This window comes from Mauremys mutica, chromosome 9 (genome assembly GCF_020497125.1).
Source record: "Mauremys mutica isolate MM-2020 ecotype Southern chromosome 9, ASM2049712v1, whole genome shotgun sequence".
NCBI classification, from domain to species: domain Eukaryota; kingdom Metazoa; phylum Chordata; order Testudines; family Geoemydidae; genus Mauremys; species Mauremys mutica.
The window spans coordinates 19,976,923-19,996,748 of record NC_059080.1 but is presented as its reverse complement, the minus strand read 5'-3'; the positions used below and the strand labels follow the sequence as shown (position 1 = coordinate 19,996,748).

The 19,826-nt window shown below is 47.7% G+C and overlaps 1 protein-coding gene across 2 annotated transcripts in view; it reads right to left on the bottom strand.

Annotated features, from left to right (window-relative positions):
* Positions 1-19,361, bottom strand: part of ZDHHC15 (zinc finger DHHC-type palmitoyltransferase 15) — a 37,700-nt gene extending 18,339 nt beyond the window's left edge. For both annotated transcript variants that reach the window (XM_045029897.1, XM_045029898.1), the window contains exons 1-7: positions 19,171-19,361; positions 9,712-9,738; positions 6,666-6,760; positions 4,865-4,985; positions 2,126-2,195; positions 1,417-1,449; positions 100-220 (exon numbers count right to left, since the gene is read on the bottom strand). In XM_045029897.1, coding sequence (XP_044885832.1) covers positions 100-220; positions 1,417-1,449; positions 2,126-2,195; positions 4,865-4,985; positions 6,666-6,760; positions 9,712-9,738; positions 19,171-19,288 — 585 coding nt within the window. In that variant the 5' untranslated portion in view covers positions 19,289-19,361. The remainder of the gene's footprint in view (positions 1-99; positions 221-1,416; positions 1,450-2,125; positions 2,196-4,864; positions 4,986-6,665; positions 6,761-9,711; positions 9,739-19,170) is intronic.
* Between the last annotated feature and the right edge of the window lie 465 nt (positions 19,362-19,826).

Sequence of the window (19,826 nt, the reverse complement as noted above, 5' to 3'; positions counted from 1 at the left end):
GCAATATATTTTTCTGTGGAGTGACAGTAAGAGTAACATAGCAGAGTTTAAAGCCACAATAAGAGTAATAAAAGTAACATGATTTCAAAAAAAACTTACTGTCCAATACTTGATGACATACTTGAAGACTGTTGCAGCAATATACATGCAATACAACAAAGAATACATTAAAAACAGTAGAAAGAATTTGTAGTTAGAAAATCCAACGCAGTTATTCACCCTAGAGAATTAAAGCAAAGTTGAAATCAGGATACTTATAGCACACGTGGTCCAAAGACAAGGAATACGAAAGTGATTTTTAAAAAATTTTCTTTAGGTGCTTGATTATATAAAACACTCTGTTCAATAATAGCTCCCCTTAGTGGTAACAATGAAATGTAACTGAGTTCTTGTTTACTTTTCTATTTTACCTGCAAGCAAAAGTCACACCAAGCAAAACATGATAAATGTATTTGATAACATCAAAAGACCAGACCTCAATCAGTTTGGTCTCATTACTAGTTTGTCAGAGAGAAGGGCTAAAGCTGCAAAATTCATATCTGGATCTGGATTTCAAATGCCCCAAACCCTGAAGGTATTCAGATTTGGGATTTTGATTTGGCTTGTATGGGCCATTTGGGCCTGAATCACCACTGACATCCACCTCGTGGAGTAATTTACACATGTGCAAAGTGAGTGCAAAATGGTAGTAAATCAGAATTCTCCATTCACATTGGTGGTAGCGTCTTATGCCTTCTTTATACTTGTGTAAATCTCTCCACTAGGTGTGGATCAGTGGTGAATCAGACTCACATCTGGACCTGAGTTCAAATTTGGAACCCTCTACACAGACCTATGTCTATGTTGACTCTGATTCCTGAAGTCTCCCTTCTAGTAGAGGGTAGAGAGTAGCAGAGCTGAGAAAACCCAATGACAATAATTCAAAAATCTCAACCCAGGTAGTTCTGGGAAAGAAATATATGGGGGCAAACTCTCCAAATGTGATCTTAAATTTTTCATGCACTATTCTGCAGACATTATCACATATGCACAAATGACACAATTTCATATGCATACTGCATGCAAATACTATTGGTGGGTGCAACTACTAACTGCTTGCCCAAATGCTTATGTACCCAAAATGAAAGGTAGGGTTGAGGCATCTTTACAAATCTGGATAATAATCTAAGAGTACATTAGTTTATAACAGCTTTTAAAAATGCAATTAATAAAATAAGAATATTCCTTATTTGTCCCTCAAAAAGAAATCAAATGCTCCAAGCAAGCCTTCCCAGTATGGCCATTTCATACACTGCCAAACACAGAAAGAGAGACATCCTCCGTGATAAAAGAAAGAGGCATGCGGACACTATACCAAGAAAAGGATTTAAACAGCCTTTACTTTCAGAAAGATACAGACCAGTATCCTGGACATACCATGGGCAATGATGATCCATTTTTAACACACACCTGCAAAAGGAAAGAAAAAGAATACAACAAAGAGGATCCGTATGTTTGGAACTTAGACTCATAAACAAAGACTTCACCAACTGTAGATCAGCAACAAAATCTTCAGTTTTGTGTTGTATTTCTACAAAGAGATAGATTTAAGATGGCTGCTATCATTCCATCATTATTAAGGCAGCCACCACGTTTAAGGTGGACTGTTTGTTGTTCTTGTAAGAGCTACTGACGTCCTTGGTGCTGTACAAGACAAAAAATGAAGATGGTTCCTGCTCTGAGGTGTGTACAATCTTTGCATTACCAATACGTAGCAAAGGCCTGACATATTAAAATAAGACATTTTTTGAGTGCACTGACGGTGGCTAGTGCCTTTCATAAGTTGGCAAACCTTCCACCAGATTCACACCCATGCAGGCACTAGTGTAGGAAACTATAACCACAAAACTTCTTAGGGACACAAAGTGTTTTGGGAGTGCAAATGCTGACACTTTCGTGCATGTAGGTGCTGGCACACATATGTGCACAAAACCTAGCAGAAGCCCTTTTGACTGTTTTGCCCTTACTGTGTGGCTGTTCTTGAACACAGAAAAACATCTGGGTACCTCTGTGTTTAAAGACATTGTCATTTTTGTTGCTTAGCAGTTGCTCAATTCACTGGAGTCCAAACATTTCAATAACTTACATAGCACAAACAGAACAGTGGTGACAACGGTCAGGCTTGATTAGCTGGCATCTATCACAGAATCGAATAGCTAAAATTAAACACAGAAGTATTAGTGTTAGTAGTTAGTGTTAAATAATGAGCAAGACGAGAACTCACACTTAACACTCTGTTCATGTTCTCATCCCTTCCCGCATAACTGGCTTCCTACACAACTTAACAGTTGATTTCGGCTGCCAGGCAAAAAACAGATAAATGGTGGTCCTAATACTCCTAGCGGCTGGCTTTGCGGTGAACGTATATCCAGCTCAAAGGTAGTTAAAAGAAATGTAGAAACAGGATGTGTGTGTACATGTACATTTGTGTTGTGGCTTTGAAAAAAGCTCCACTTAAACAATGGCCTAGTACAAAAGTTGCTTACTTCAGATCCTAAGATTGCTGACTAAAGAATACACAGGCCTGAACGCTGCAGCAACTCCAACCATAGAACTCCTTTAGGCTTCAACAAGAGTTCCAGGTGTTACTCCGGAGGGCATTCTGTGCCAAAAAATTAAAAATTCTGCGCAAGATATTTTAAAATTCTGCAAATTTTATTTGTCAATAAATAAATGTGGAGGCTCCAGCCTGGCACTGGGAAGCACAGGCCAGTGGCTGCACAGAGGCAGGAGATCACTGTGTAGCTCCCCTCAGGACACGGACTCAGCTGTGAGGCTGCACCCAACCTTGACACAGCGCAAGGACCGGGCCTGCCCCAGAGACACCCCAGGGCCTCACCCCTCTGTGCCAGGTGTGGGCAGGCAGACTCAGCAAGGCAGGATCCAAGTGTGCAGGGGCTTAGTGTGAGGCGATCCAGGTGCGGGGTGAGACGGTTCTGTGTGGGGCAATCTGCGTGCAGGGTGGCTCAGTGGGGGATCTGGATGCTCAGGGGTTTGTTGGGGGGTTCTGGGTGCAACGTTAATGGGACTCTGCAGGTGGGTACAGATGAAGGTGGCTGGGGCTCAGCAGGGTGTGTGTCTGGCTGTGGGAAGACAGAGCTCAGCAAGGGAGTCTGGGTGCAGAGGGTGGGGGGGGAACCTCAGTGGTGGGGTTTAGATGCTGCGGGAGTGGGGCTCAGTGGGGTGGGGATCCAGGTGCAGCTGGTTGGGGCTCGGTATGGTGGGGATCTGGGTGTGAGTGGCTCGTCAGGGTGGTCCAAGTGCAAGGGGAGTAAGGCTCATTGGGGAGGTCTGTTTGCGGGGGCGGGGGGGGGGGAAGAGGAAGAGCTGAGGTTTGGTGGGAGGGTCTGGTTATGAGGGGAGGGTCTAGATCAGGGGTTGGCAACCTTTCAGAAGTGGTGTGCCGAGTCTTCATTTATTCACTCTGATTTAAGGTTGTGTGTGCCAGTAACACATTTTAATGTTTTTAGAAGGTCTCTTTCTATAACTCTACAACATATAACTGAAGTATTATAACTGAACATTATTTAAAGTAAATAATGTTTATAACATGTTTAAGAAGCTTCATTTAAAATTAAATTAAAATGCAGAGCCCCCTGGACCGGTGGCCAGGACTCAGGCAGTGTGAGTGCCACTGAAAATCAGCTCGTGTGCTGTCTATGGCACACATGCCATAGGTTGCCTGCCCCTGGTCTAGATGCATGGGGGTTGGACGGATGGGGGAGCAGCTCCCTGTACAATGATCCTTCCCTCTGCAGCTAAGGAGCGATGGGTGCAGGAAGCACGGGGGTGGGGGGAAGAGGGAAGAGAGAGAGTTTGCAGAGCTTCCTACAGCCGGGGGAGAAATCTGGGGGTGGGTCTGACACAGCCCTGGATGCCATGCAGGGGAAGAGGAAGTCCCACATCCTCCCCAGCCCAGCTGGAACTAGTAAGCTGAGCCCAGCACAGGGGAGGAGCCACCAGCTGGGTCTTCCCAAGTCCCGCCCCCTGCCCCACAATGTTTTACCTCTCTGCAGGCTGCACTGGGCATCTAAAACATACTGCTGGGGAGGGTCACATGACCGCTCTTGTGGCTTCCCTTTGCTTCCCTGTCAGAAAGTAATTTTTCTGCAGGGAAGCAAATAAATCTGCAAGGGACAAATTCTGTGCATGCGCAGTGGCACAGAATCCCCCCCAGGAGTAACAATTTGTATTTGGCTGCAGAACTAGGTCCATGAGGGACAATAACTGTTGACCTCATTATGGGACCATGTCCTGCAGTCTTTACTCTTTGAAATGGGAAAAAAAGGCTACACGATTTGGTTCTACACATAGGTGTAGTTTGGCTTCCATCTTTGAGGGGGCAGCTGCACATGTGCAAAGGGGCCACATGGTGGGGCATGGGAACAAATTCCATGCCTGCCTGAGCTGCAGTTTGGGGGCAGAGGGGGAAATACCCTCTTATTCCCCCCCCCCAAGCTATGCCCATGATTCTACATTAATAAGTATAGCCTGGGAACGCAGCTATGGTCTCCAAACTATAAATACAGAAAGGAAGACAACATAAGGCTACTAAGCACCTGGAACTCTACTTGAAAATGGGATAAGTATTCAAGGATTTCTCGTTTTCCCCAATCAGGAGGGTTGGAGGAGGAAGCCAAGAAGGAAATCCTTTTAAACTAACTTTATTTCCTCAGCATTAAAGTTCTGAGCACCCAAATCCTTTAGCAGTATGTCTTGGCACGAAGGATTTGCTGTTACTTGCCAGTATAAGCTGGATTGCCAGCGTAGCATGCTTAGTAAGATTGAATAGATTTACATCAACAAAGCCCTCTGCTTAGCTGACCTCCATTCCCCGTTCTTGTGTACACTGGCAACTTCCTTGCAATTTCGACAAGAATCTGCCTCTGCACCTCCGGTCTCTCTTCATTTTCATAGCGCTCTTTGTCAGCATAGGACATATGGAACTAGAAGCAGAAATGATGAGAGGACCAGTTATCCATGTATAGTACAGTAATATTTCAAAGGTAGGCCAGGTTGGAAAGCCATTATCCTCCCACTACTTCCAAAGCACAAACATTAATTACACTTAGAAGGGCTTTCATTTCTGAGATAAACAGAGAGGTATTCACTGTTGGACAGACCAAATGCTGGGGAACTAACTGATTCACTCATAAGAGAGACAAACTGAAACTGAGGTCACAGCATAATATATTAGCTTCACCACTACATGTTGCCTTAGATGTTTTCTCTTCATTAAATAACTAAAATAATAATAATGATGATAATAATAACAACGGCACTTACATTGCACTTTATGAGGCAGATTCTTTTCTCGGTTACATTAGTTGAAATCTGGAGTATTCCACTGACATAAATTTACATCTTTGTAAGTAAGCTCAGACTCTGGAGCTGTATTTTTAAAGTGCTGCACAAACATTCATTAACTCAACCTCATAACAACCTTCTGAGGTTGGTATTTTGCCAAATATTTTACCGAGGGTTATAACGAAGCACAAAGAAGTGAAGTGACTTGAGTATAGTCAGACAGTAAATCAATGCCAAAGATTAGAATCCAGGAACTCCTGGCTCCCAGTCCTGTGCTTCAATGCAGCATGCTCTGTCTTAAAATACCCTAAAATTAAGACTATGATTTTTCAAGTAAATGAATCACAATCTACATTTTGGTGAAGTGATTCTTCCAAATGCCTCTTCTCCCTCATTGTTGTGCTCTTGGACAGTGATTTTTCTATTTTTATAATTACCACAGAAGGACATTTTGCTACTGGGATAGGTGTCTCCTATGTGTATATAGGCAGGAATTGGCAAATTAAACAATAGACACATGCCTAGGGGCCTGGCTCCCACAGTCATGTGATATCAGAAATTCAGCTTTCGTTTAAAACAAAAAATATGTTTCAAGCCTTCATGGTTGCCAACCCCCACCCCGAAAATATGAAGCGAGTGTAATCAATGCAGTGACATTTGTCTGAGTCTGCAGATAGCCTCCAACAGAGGGCAGACCAGCCAACACTAGAACCAGGGAGAAAAACAACCTGGCCCACACCCACTCTAGGAGGACAACTGACATGCCTCCAAGGGTGCAACACTTTTGCTGCTCAAGAGGCCCTGTCACCACTACCACTGCACCCTTTGGGGACCTCCAGGCAGGCATGCCTAGGGCTCCATATTGTTTTAATCCAGCTCTGTATACAGGAGCCAAATCTCAAGGTCCTTACTCAGGAAAAATTCTCATGGAATTGGTGTGAAGTTAGACTGAGTAAGAACCTCAGGATTGATTAAATGCTTAGGGATCGAAGACATTAAAAATATGAAAATTAATAATAATAAATCCCGTTATCCTCGACCATTTAAAATCCTGTTAGCTCCTAAACCACTTGAAAGTAAAGCAACACCATGCCTGCTTTAAACTACCTAGACAGCTTAATTTAAACAATTCTCAGAACAGTTCAACTGCACTCTTTTTTATGGACAGCCACGGACACGTTTCCATCTAGCCAGAAAGACTCATCAGTTGTCCTTGGCCACAGTAGTATAGGTGGATTTCTTGAATTCTCCCTTTCTCTCCACCTTCTTCTTTTCTTTGTCTTAGGCTTGCAGTGGATGAAGAGTACTTAGGCGCTTACCTTTTTATCTGGCTGCAGCAGAAGAGTAAAAACAGACTTCCAGTATGTCCACACAAAGAGCACAAAGATGACATGGAATACTATGAGGTAGGCCACTAAGAGAAGAAAAGAATAATGAATCATAAGCAGAAGTCACTCTATACTCTTCACCATTCAGGGCGCTTCATTTAAAAAATATTATGCTCCAATGGCATTTTATATCATGGGAAAAATCAAATATCTTATGAACTGTTAACTACAGCTGTCAAAGCTCATGCGACAAAGCAAAATGGGAAAACATTTCTTTTCAGCAAACAGGCAAAACAGAAATGATCACAGCTGTGGGCCAGGTTTGTAATCCATCAGAAATGTCATTACCATATGAAAAACAAGGTACCTGGAACAATCTTATTTCAATATACAAACTTCTTTACTTGAAAGAATTTGGGAGGACATGAGACATTGAAATGAGGCATATGAAGAGACTCAGAAGGGCAAAGGGCAGTTCTGATTCAGCTTTGCAAAGCGCTTGGATATCTTGTTAAAATGCTCAAACACACTACAATATTAACTACTGTTACATCCATGGGCGGCGGGTAGCATAGGCAGGGGAAGGCTGTGCCTCCCCAAACAGCCAGGCGTGGCCCTGCCCATGCTCCGCCCCCAAGACCCCTCCTGCCTGCTTCCAGTTCCCTTCCTGCTCTTCTGTGGCAGAGACGCTGGGGCAGGCAGGCTGGGGCTGGTGCGCACAAGATCTTTGGCTGGGGCCATGCTGCACTGCCCATCTGTCCAGCCAGTGCTGGGACCACGTGCCTGCCCAGTGCTCCGGGACTGGGGGTGCTCCGGCTGTGCCACCCACCCACCCAGTGCTGGGGCTGAGGGCGTGCAGGGGGAGCTGCGGGGGGGGAGTGGTGTTCCAGGCTCCGGCAATTTTATACAATAAGAGATTACACCTTCCTCTGAAGCATCCAGGTTGCCCACTGTTGTAGACCGAATGCCTGTTCAGATGCATTATTGATCTTTCCAGTGAGTCATTCACTATATATTAGTGCCTAGTTATTTATATAGAACTAGAGTATAGTAATTTAGAAGTAATGTAGGATTCTCTGTGCATACCAATAATATACATAGTATGTACACATGTGCTGGACTGAAAAAATTCTGAGAGGCTGAGGTGTCCTAAAAGCTCTTTTCCTTTCTCTGTGAAATAAACAGTAGCTTACTTCACAACCCCTCCAAGACATTTTCCCTGCTCTGGATAGTGCAAAGTAGTCTTAAGCAAGTCACACTTATTTAAGAAACTCATCTCAGGAGTAATAGAATTCACACTGGAAATGGCTCCCACTGAGGCAGATCCAAATATTCCACTGACTTCAGATGAAACAGCGAACTGCAGAACAGCAATGCACTGTTTTTGGGGGCACATATTTTTAAACAACATAGGCAGAATGAAAGAGACATAACTAAGGGATGCTAGTTACTTGGGAGTGACAAGCCACTAGCTCGTTCTGTAGTATCCCAGCAGGACAGGGCAAGCACTCAGCCATTCTTAAACCGTCATTTAAGGAGATAGCTCTTGCTGAAGGTTTAGTTATGCTGGTTAGGTGGCACAGTGGGGCTTCTCTGGGAAAAAAGGGTCAGGGTGAGCAACCTTTTCTCCAGGGAACTTACATGCAGTGATTTAAGTTCACTGGCAAACTTTACAAAGAAGATACATTTTGCTGGACCATCAACTTATTGCCCTATTTTCTACATTTCCTTTGTGATCACTTAAGATACTGGGGCAGTACTTTGCTGCAAAGAGAACCTGCTTGGTGCAGCACTGAAAGAGGAGGCCATCAGGGAGTGAGTTACGGCTCCCCAGTTCTCTGCTTTGGAAGCTGTTCTTGTGTGTTCTGGCTGACATGGGTCCTCAAGGGCCAGTCTGCCAGATGAAGATCAGCAAAGCTGCTACTCTGCCCCATCCCCTGGGATGGGTTGTGTGGGAGCTATGCATGCCAGCTGTAAACCTGCTGGGGACTCTCCCATGCTGTAGAAATCTCCAGCAGGGGAGACAGTGCCAGACTGCATCCCCTTTGTACCAAAGTAGCACAAAAGGGATGGAGCAAGACAGAGAATCTGGCTCAAAGGGCCAAATGGCAAAACTCCCATTGACCCCATCGCATGGGGCTGGAATTTGACCCACTGACAGTACGTGCCAATAGTAGCTCTGTCTAATCCTGCCTGTTCCTCCTGCCTGATTTATTCAGTGACCTTGCAGTTCTGTTTCTGCTCCATGAGAATAAACTTTCACATTACCAAGCGAATTTGAAGAAGGTGCATGCAAACAAGGAGAGTGCAGTGGTGAACTAGTAATGGGACATAAAACCTTTCACCCCTAGGCCACTAGCCGTAATTCATATAGAGACTGTAGTCTAAAAGTCATCATCATTCAATGGCTGCCCAGTGGCCTATGGAAAAGGAGTTTAGTGGTCTTGGTCGAGAGGTGTCTATTTTACAAAACTATTAAAAGGGGCATTAATTGAATGCCTCAATACAGCAATGAAGAAAATTAATTGGGGCCACAGAGACTGAACAACTGTTTAGAGATAGTGTTTTTACAGAAAAAGTAGGATAACGTGTGTGGAGGTGATTTGGGAGCATGCCCTGTTGCCCGTGTTGTACTTGTCTGGGAATAAACAGAGGATTTCCACTTCCAATTGACACCTTTCACTAGCATGTAGAGAGGTTAGAACACGTCTCTTGATACATGCTATATACATACTGGTAATCTGCAATCAGGGGGAGGAAATATTGAAAGAGTATGATGGTTTAATAGAATTCTACAAGAAGTTACTGTTTGTGGTCTGCTGGAGTGTGGAAATGTTTGCTTTTAAATTTTCTTGTTACTGAATTGAAAGATCCTACTATTTGGAGATTCAGTGCAAATACCCTTTCCCTCCCTTCCCTTGAGAGCTGCATGTATATAAATACATAAAAAATGGTTTCAATTGCTTTCTTTAAATAGATGTTCATGCACTTTTGGAACTATGGACAAATGCCAAGGTATTTAATAAGATTCACCTACCTTGTTCTACGGGATTGGTTAGTGTCACTGAAAAAGAAAAAAACAAGTATATGTTCATGCAGCAGATGAAATTCCAAAGCAGTCTATAATCTTTTCTAAAACAAAATAAAAAAAAAATTCAATATGCTAGAAGATCAAAAAGAAAGGATTCTCTATTTTGATCATTAAACCATGATCAGACATAACACTACACCTGGGAAAGTATCTCTTTTCATTTATTCACTTGAATGGCCTCCATAATAAAATGTATTTTCCATTCCTACAAAATGTAATTTTTCTCAGGAGTCCCAATGGTATTGATGCCTGCAAGATAATCAGGGCTCCTCTAACAGCCTGTCCAAATAACAGCTTCACTTATTTACTGATATGCCTGCTTGGAGCTAGTTTCCAACTGCTTTCATTTCTACATTGGAAGTCTTGTTTATTAATATCCAGGGAGGTACAGTTAATTTTGTATCAGTGTAAAATTAAAACAAACTGTCATGGCCTCGCCAGGTAGCCAATCAGTGGTACTCTGCAATGACACACTGGGTTTTACTAGGACCCATCTAGCTGCAATCTGGATTAACAGGGCACCAAGAGCACTATGGAGCTCACTGCTTGCATCAACCTGCAGGGAGGAGGGGTACATTGCTCAAAAGCTACTCTGAGTAAAGAGCAGTTGCATAGTAGGGAGGCGGGGGAGAGCTGCAGAGAGATTTGTGTTGCTCAGTAGTTACCCCTCCAGGTTGATTTAAGGAGCGGCAAAACTGGCAAGCTGCAATAGGAGATCTGCCCAGTTCTCAGCTGGTGGTTAGTGGCTCTGAAGCTGAGCCTTGCTAGTGGATAAAAAGAACAAATTCTCAGGAAATGCACAAGTGTCATTAGCCACAATACATTTTTGGTAAAGAAACTGAGGTCCAAAAAGATCTGTCATTTTAGCGGATACTTCTACCTCTTCCCTCATTTCCAAATTTCTCTCTCTCTCTCTCTCTCTGGGGAGGGAACAAGATTAAAAAACCTCTGTTACAGAAATGTGGGTGTTTTTTAAACTCTGTTACAAGTATGGCAAATACAGTCGAACCCATTTATCTCGACCTCGGTTAACTTGCCAATCCTATTAAGTCGACGTTTTAGAAGTGGAACCGCCAAACTCCCTCTTTGTCTTATTGGTTTCTCATTGGTTATGTCGATTCTTTAATCTCGCCGAACCCTAATATCTCGAGCACAGAAGAGCACCGAGGTCGAGATAAATGGGTTCGACTGTAACTCCGGCGGCGGCCCTGCCCGGCTCCTGCCGCATCCCTCCCCGGCCACGCGACTCCTGCCCTAGCCCCAGCTCCCCAGCCGCGCAGTTCCCCAGCCGCCCGGCTCCCCGCGTCCCCGACCCACCGTGTCCCCAGCCGCCCGCTCCCCGGCTCCCCAGCCGCGCTGTTCCCCAGACGCCCGGCTCCCCGCGTCCCCGGCCGCCCGGCTCCCCACGTCCCCGTCCGCCCGCTCCCCGGCCGCCCGGCTCCCCACGTCCCCGTCCGCCCGCTCCCCGGCCGCCCGGCTCCCCACGTCCCCGGCCGCCCGGCTCCCCGGCTCCCCCCGTCCCCGGCCCCCCGGCGCCCCGGCTCCCCAGCCCCGCGGTTCCCCGCTTCGCCGCCCGCCCGCCCGGCCCGCTTCCCCGGTCCCCGCCCGGCCCCGCATACCCGGTCCCCGCTTCGCCTGCCGCCCGCCCGCCCAGCCCCGCTTCCCCGGTCCCCGCCCGGCCCCGCTTCCCCGGTCGCCGCCCCGCCGGCCCCGCTTACCCGGTCCCCGCTTCGCCTGCCGCCCGCCCGGCCCCGCATACCCGGTCCCCGCTTCGCCTGCCGCCCGCCCGGCCCCGCTTCCCCGGTCCCCGCTTCGCCTGCCGCCCGCCCGGCCCCGCATACCCGGTCCCCGCCGCCCGGCCCCGCGTCCCCGGTCCCCTCTTCGCCTGCCTCCCGCCCGCCCGGCCCCGCTTACCCGGTCCCCGCTTCGCCTGCCGCCCGCCCGGCCCCGCATACCCGGTCCCCGCTTCGCCGCCCGCCCGGCCCCGCATACCCGGTCCCCGCTTCGCCTGCCGCCCGCCCGTCCCCGCTTCCCCGGTCCCCGCTTCGCCTGCCGCCCGCCCGGCCCCGCTTCCCCGGTCCCCGCTTCGCCTGCCGCCCGCCCGGCCCCGCTTCCCCGGTCCCCGCTTCGCCTGCCGCCCGCCCGGCCCCGCTTCCCCGGACCCCGCTTCGCCTGCCGCCGCCCGGCCCCGCTTCCCCGGTCCCCGCCCGCCCGGCCCCGCTTCCCCGGTCCCCGCTTCGCCTGCCGCCCGCCCGGCCCCGCTTACCCGGGCCCCGCATCGCCGCCCGCCCGGGCCCGCTGTCCCGGTCCCCGCGTCGCCGCCCGCCCGGCCCCGCTTACCCGGTCCCCGCTTCGCCTGCCGCCCGCCCGGCCCCGCTTACCCGGTCCCCGCTTCGCCTGCCGCCCGGCCCCGCTTACCCGGTCCCGCTTCGCCTGCCGCCCGGCCCGCTTACCGGGTCCCGCTTCTTTGGCTGCCCGGCCCCGGGTCCCCGTCCACGGCCGCCCGGCCCCGGGTCCCCGTCCACGGCCGCCCGGCCCCGGGTCCCCGTCCACGGCCGCCCGGCCCCGCTTCCCCGTCCACGGCCGCCCGGCCCCGCTTCCCCGTCCCGCTTCGCTGGATCCAGCCACGTGCAGGCACCGCGGTAAGGGGGCAGGGAGGGGGTGTTGGAGAGAGGACAGGGGAGTTCAGGGGTGGGGGGGTGGATAGGGGTTTATCTCGATCATCGGTTATCTCGATGCTTTTTGGCAAACCCCTAGGCCGGCGACATAACAGGGTTCAACTGTATTTCTAAAACTGACTATTGAATAAAAACACAATTACTCCATGTGGGAAACTGAAGACAAAGTTACACAGGTAACTTTACACATATGATCAGACATTTTGATACAGCTTAGTATGTGTAATTACACCTTCAATTTTTTTGAAGTTTCAACACCTTTTGGCAAACATTCATAAACAAACAAGCTTTTGGGTGGTGATTCATTTGCTCCAACAAGCTAAACCTAGTGGGATCAAGACAGTATTTAAAAGGGAGACTTCCCCCAGGAAAACACAGGGTTCTACAGAAAGAGATACTGATGAATTAAGAGAAGTTGTTGGTACCATACTGTGGTATTAAGGAGCTCCTACTATTCTTGACTATCCTGGGGTCATATAATTTAGATGAAGAGTTATAAATGCTTAAGTTACAATGATACACAATCTCTTGTGTCAGTAGCAGGAAACATGAATTTAGAAGACGGGGTAAAACCACCTTGAAAACTGAGCAGATCTGATCCACATTTATCTAGAAACAATGGCTGGCCCCCTCAATACCATTTTTAGAGTCATTATTCAGCTTCTGGGAAAACATCAATGCTCTGGTCCTTTGGAACGCCTAATGTTTCCAAAACAGCTGCAGTTTCTACCTGGGTAAATAAAGACTTAACTACATTGAGTTTCATCTCATTAATTTATCTTATACCCATGACAGAACATAATTCAGGTCCAGCCCCCTATGTTGAGGGCAGGGCTGAGTAAACCTGGACCTTCCCTGACAGGTGTATGTTTAACCTGCTCTTAAAAATCTCCCACAATGGGGATTCCACAATCTCTCTTGGGGCTTGGCTACACTTACAAATTTGCAGCACTGCAGCAGGGTGTGAAAACACACCCTCTGCAGCGCTGCAAATTGCGGCGCTACAAAGCGCCAGTGTAGTCAAAGCCCCAGCGCTGGGAGCCGCGCTCCCAGCGCTGTCCGTTATTCCCCACAGGGAGGTGAAGTACGGACAGCGGCGCTTTGACTACACTTAGCGCTTCAAAGCGCTGCCGCGGCAGCGCTTTGAAATGCAAGTGTAGCCAAAGCCTTGGAAGTCTATTCCAGATCTTAACTACCCTTACAGTTAGAAAGTTTTCTAATATCTAATCTAAATCTCCCTTGGTGCAGATTAAGCCAATTACTTCCTGTCCTACCTCAAAGCCCTCTTTATAACAGCCTTTAACACACATAAAGACTGTTATCAGGTCCCAGTCTTCTTTTCTTAAGACTAAACATGCCCAGGTGTTTTAACCTTTCCTCACAGATCAGGTTTTCTAAATCTTTTATCATTTTTATTGTTCCTCTCTGGACTCTCTCAATTTTACAAGATCTTTTCTAAAGCGTGGCCCCCAGAATTGGACACAGTACTCTAGCTGAAGCATGAGCAGTGCCGAGTAGATCAGGACAATCACCTCTCATTTAACATTCCTGTTAGTACACCTCAGAATGACATTGGCCATTTTTTGCAACTGCATCACATTGTTGACTCACATTCAATTTGTGATCCACTATAATCACCAAATCCTTTTCAGCGGTACTTCCATCTAGCCAGTTATTCCCCATTTTGTAGTTGTGCATTTGATTTTTCCTTCTTAAGTGTAGTGCTCTGCACTTGGTTTTATTGAATTTTGTCTTGTTGATTCCAGACCACATCTCCGATTTGTCAAGGTCATTTTGAACTCTAATCCTATCTCTCAAAACACTTGCAATCCCTCCCAGCTTGGTGTCATCCACAAATTTTATAAGCACACTCTCCATTCCATTATCCAAGTAATTAATGAAAATACTGAACAGTACCTGATCCAGGACTCCACTAGAAACAGCCTCCCAGTTTGACAAAGAACCATTGATAACTACTCTTTGAATATGGTCTTTCAACCAGTTCACATGGAAAATACAAATTAGAATAAGAACTGAGATGTATTGCTTACTCTGATGAAGATGGCGTTTGTTAATGCCATGCTACCTGGTATTTTTGAGCTGTAGCCTATTTGAAATCAGCTAAGTAATCAGGTTTTCACGTATTCACATTTGAATATGCAATATCCTCTTCCCTTTTCTTTGGTTCTTTGAAAAATCAGAACTACAAGGCCTCGCTAGCATTACACAACTGCTGCCTGGCTCCCTCCTAAGGCTCATTTTGATGCCCACAGTAGGGCCCTCCCAGGCATCGTAAGCCCAAGGTTCTGCTTTAGTGGGAGTAGAAGCTTTAACCCTATGGTTTTGCAACAGTTTGCTCTTTTCCCTTCTCCTTGACATGGCATAATATTCACGCCTCCAGCACACTCATTCCCTGTCATTCTCATGCTGTGGCAGCATCCACCAGCCAGGCACTGGAACCAGACCCCCTCTGAAGCACGGCTTCATATCCAAATCAGGCAGCAATAGCTGCAGTGATAATAGCATGAGACATTCCCTCTGGAATAGAGCACATCACCTCTACACTGTTTCAAACTCACAGTGGTACTATGTTACAGAATCTGAAAGAAAAACTGTATTATGCCAAGAGTTTGGAAGGGACATCTTAGTGCTCTAAGCATCAGTTTTCAGATATGTACATTCCCTAGAAAAGCAGATTCAAATCCTAAGAGCATCAATTCAGCCATTCATCCTTCCAATACAGATAAACTGAGTTTCATACGAGTGTGAGAGAGTGTGTGTGTGTCTATCAGTCAGGTGAAATTTTAGACATTGAGGTCTTGTCTGTTCTGCATGGGCTTTGAAGAGACAAATGGTTAGTTTGACCAAGAACACAGGAAACAAACTTCCTGTTCCCTCACTGTCATTCTGTTTGAAACACTTTACCCTGTTTGTGGCTGCAGAACAATCTACAGTTGAAAAGTGCGATATTGGCCCAATTGACTTTAATGGGAGTTGGATTTGATCTTATAAGAACTAAATATTATTATTACTAAACTTATATAGCCCTGCTATCAAAACACTTTCCAAAACTCCAATGGTACTTTAGGTATATATTTTGTTAACCCCTTCATGTCCTTGGGATAAACTACTGACCATATCTGCGCAGATGGGGGTTACAGTCCCTTTAAATAAATTCCTAAAAGGAATAAAGTAGTTTTAATCTCAGTAAAAGGAAAATTTAAAAAAAAAGTCATGGGGTGGCTTCTCTTGACTACATGTTGAAATGAAACAACAAATGCAGGGCAACTTCCCCTTGTACCTAGTCCAGCTGTAGAAAAACAAAAATAGATCTCACCATGGTTACTGCCCTGGCTACCACCAGTACAGTCCTGAGCACAAGACAAGCAAATGTTTCTGCGATTTCTCCACTCCCCTCACTGGTGTTTGGTTCAAGAGCCTCTTAGGTTAGGAGGAGACCAGAAAGCAGCTCTTTCCTCATCTCAGAAACATCCCTCAGTCCTCTTTGGTGTCCTTTATTTGGCTTTACCCCAATAAAGAGGCACAGCCATCAGTTCCACCTCCCAAGAGCTTAACAAACACAGCTGTCAGCTCTTCTTTCCAGGACTGACAGCTCTATCCATCTCTTTTAGGAGCAGCATCTTCCTTTCTGCCTAGTGAGGAGGTTCAACCCCTTCTGCCTAGTGAGGAGGTTCAACCCCTTCTTGCACATAAGTGGTGACCCATGAAGGGATTCAGGCTTTGTGACGCCTTTTAGGTGCCTAGAAAAATCACACAAATGCTGCTGAGATCCAGAAAGCCTGTGTTAGGTACCTAAGTTCCTTATACAATGAATGGGGAGGGATAGGCCCCGTAGACTGCCATCCACAAAGCCAGCATGCTAGGTGGGAAGCCACCTAAGCTAGCCAATGAGAGATGCTGACCAGAGGGGTGTATGTTAAGCCCGGTCCCTCTCACAGAGATAAGCACCTAACTATGGGTTGTAAGGAGGCATCTATCTTTGCTAGTGATCCAGGAACCAGGGGAAGATAGGCATTTGGCCACCAAAGCTGCATGTAGGGAGACAGACGAACCAGGAGGACTTCCCATATAACCTGTAGTCTAATGCATAGGGTAATCCTGCAGGATGTTGGAGACCCCCTGATTCAAGTCCCCCGTCCTACTGAGGGATAGAAGGGATTTGAACAGGGGTCTGCCACCTGTCAGGTGAGTGCTCTAATCACTAGGCTATGGAGTAATTTTAACTCTTTCTCTGGTCCAATTACTATTTATTATTCCATTGTTTAAATTAAAGTGGAATGCCTTCAATAGGAGAGACTGAGGAAGACCTACATCAGGATATTCCATAGTCTGGTGGCTAGGGCACTCACCTGATCTCTCTCTGGTGCCTAGAGAATGGGCATGTGCACATGCCCAGAGGTGCTGAGTGAGTTTAGGTACCTATTGGATTAGGTGGCAGCCAAGCAGGCGTTTTCAGGACTACAGTGGTGCTTAAAAACAGGATTCAGGGGCTTATAAACGGGACGTAGCTGCCTAAATACCTTCATGGATTGCACCCAGACATCCTACCACAAAGTGCTATAGAAATGTTAAATACTATTACACGGATTATATTATTTTAAACTTGCCTGTAAACTTATTAGTAATCATTTTAGCCTCTTAAGTAATACTGCGACAAAACAATTTATTGTAGACTGCACTGATTGTTCTTATGCATTGGTCATTCAAGTAGCAAAAGCCTAGGTTAGATAAAAGAGAGAAAAGAAATTGGTCTGAACTGCAGAGCATCACTCACTATTCTTTATTTAATTTAAATGGAAACCACTGTTAAATACGGTTCAGGGTCCATTAACATGAAATTTCATTGGAGGTCTGTGTCTTCCCCGATCCCCTCAACTTCATATTTATTTTTATGAACCCATCCCCATAGCATCTGAGAATATGAGATTCAGATTCAACTCCACATTCAACAGCCAACAATACCAGTTCAACATTAGCTGAGAAAAGAACCCAGTCATGAATCTGGGGTAGTGGGATGCCCAGTGTACCACTAAAATTCCCCAAATTAATCCCATCCTGGAACTGGCATCCAAAATTTGGGGAATTTTGGAAACACAAATATATCGGTCATTAGAACAAGTCACTTTCTACATCTAAGGTTACATCTGTAGTACAAGCTACAGGGTGTGATTCCCCTGCTCGTTTACACATACTACCCTCTGCTACTGCAGCTGTATACACATAGCAAGATGCAAAAAGCAGAGCTACCTCCCCAACTCTCCTGAAACTCATGGTAAATTACATTCCCTGTGGACCCAACTGTACCAACACAAGACCAGATGAATCATCCTATTAAGATTCAGTAATACTAATCCTTATCCACAATAACTTCACAAATAATGGTGTCTTTCTGAACTACTGCTATTGCATTAGACAATGCAAACCCAAAGTTAGTCAGTTAGTCTTGCAAGATCAGTGGTGACAGATGTTGTGTCCAAGTGACCACAGATGCTGACCAACTGGTCTATATCTGGATGTGTCTCTTTTCTGTGTAATCTACCCAACAAGAATTTAAAGGGCCCATGTGCAAAGAATGTATTTAGGGCCAAACATGCAGCTCAATACAAACACTGCTGCTCTCACCCTGCATATTAATGCCGATTTTACTACCATCATCGTATTGTCAATGCTCATGGTATCACAAGTCTCAGAATATTTAGGGCTTTTTGTCAAACCCAAGCTCTTGGAGTCACACAATCATAAGAATCTCAGCTTTGATTTCTTTAAAAAAAAGATTCTAGTGGTCATGGTTGCAGGAAAAAGCTTGCGCCTTTACTCAAACCCCCAGAAGGTAAATAAAAAGCATCTAAAAACTATTATTTTTAGTTGCCATTATTTTGGGGTGCCCAAATAGTGATTTTTTTTAAAGCTTAGAGTTGGCAATGCTGCTGCCATCGTCATGGGAGAGAATATTTGTCTCCCCATCTCCTCCCCAATCTGGAAGGGAATGAATCCCCCCCCCCGCTGGGGCCAAATATTTAGGCCCTTTCCTCTTGCCAGACTCTGTTCAGTCCTCCCTCGCCTTCTGGGAGACCCCACATACACACCCCCTCATATACAAGATGGGAGAAAATACAGGGGTGTCACCTTCTACCTCACCCCAGGTTACTGTCGCTGCTTCACACAATCACATTTATTCATCCAGTGCCCCCCCAGTCCTGTTCCCCAGTCACTCAAGCAGAGCCCCACTCCCCTCTCACCCAAACTTCAGCTCCCAGCCCAGCCAGGCAGAGCCCCCCCACTCACCCAGCCCCTCCTCACCCAGGGAGAGCCCCCCCCACTCACTCAGCCCACCCGCGCAGAGACCCCCCTCACCCGGGCAGAGCCCCCCCATTCACCCAGCCTACCCGGGCAGAGCCCCCCCCCATTCGCCCAGCCTACCCGGGCAGAGCCCCCCCCAGCCCTCGCTCGCTCAGCCCAGCCCCTCGCCCCCCTCGCCCGGGCAGAGCCCCCCCATTCACCCAGCCTACCCGGGCAGAGCCCCCCCCCCAGCCCTCGCTCGCTCAGCCCAGCCCCGAGCCCCCCACAGCAGCCCCCCCTCGCCCAGGCAGAGCCCCCCCATTCACCCAGCCTACCCGGGCAGAGCCCCCCCCAGCCCTCGCTCGCCCAGCCCAGCCCCGAGCCCCGCTCATCAGCCCAGCCGGGCAGAGCCCCCTCCCCCACTCACCCAGGCAGAGCTCGCACACGTAGGCGTAGTAGGACCAGAGCACCACCAGGGTGATGATAACGACCGGCACCCAGGCGAGCACCCGCTGGCAGCACCGCAGCCCCCTAGACAGAGCCATCTTCCCCCCAGCCCCAGCCGCATCGGCGATCCATAGAGAGGGGCTGGCGCAGGGCGGGGAGGCCGGCGACTCGGAACTCCACTGAGGAGGCCTGACAAGCCGCGGCTGGCGGAGGTCCGGCGCCGCTGGCCATTGCGCCGCAGCGCCCCCTGGCGGGGACTGCGCCGGCAGTGCACCGCAAAGGCCGTTCCCACGGAGCGGGTGCAGCAGCAGCAGGCGCAGGCGGGGAGGGTGGCAACGATGATGTGCCGCGTGACGGGAGCCCTGCTGGTAGGTGAGACACAAGGTGGGGGGGACAATATCGTTCGTCTGCTGGACCAGAGAGAACTGGAGCTTCCTACAGCCAAGGAAGAGCTCCGGGAACGGCCAAAGCGCGTCTCTCACCAACAGCAGCTGGTCCAGTGACCGATATTAGCTTTCTCGCCTTGTCCCTAGCCTGTAGCAATGTCTGCTGCACGGAATACAGCCGCCCCCTTCCCCCCAGCAGCTGTGACCAACCGAAGTAACCACAAACCACAGAAGTCCCTTTGTTTAAGTA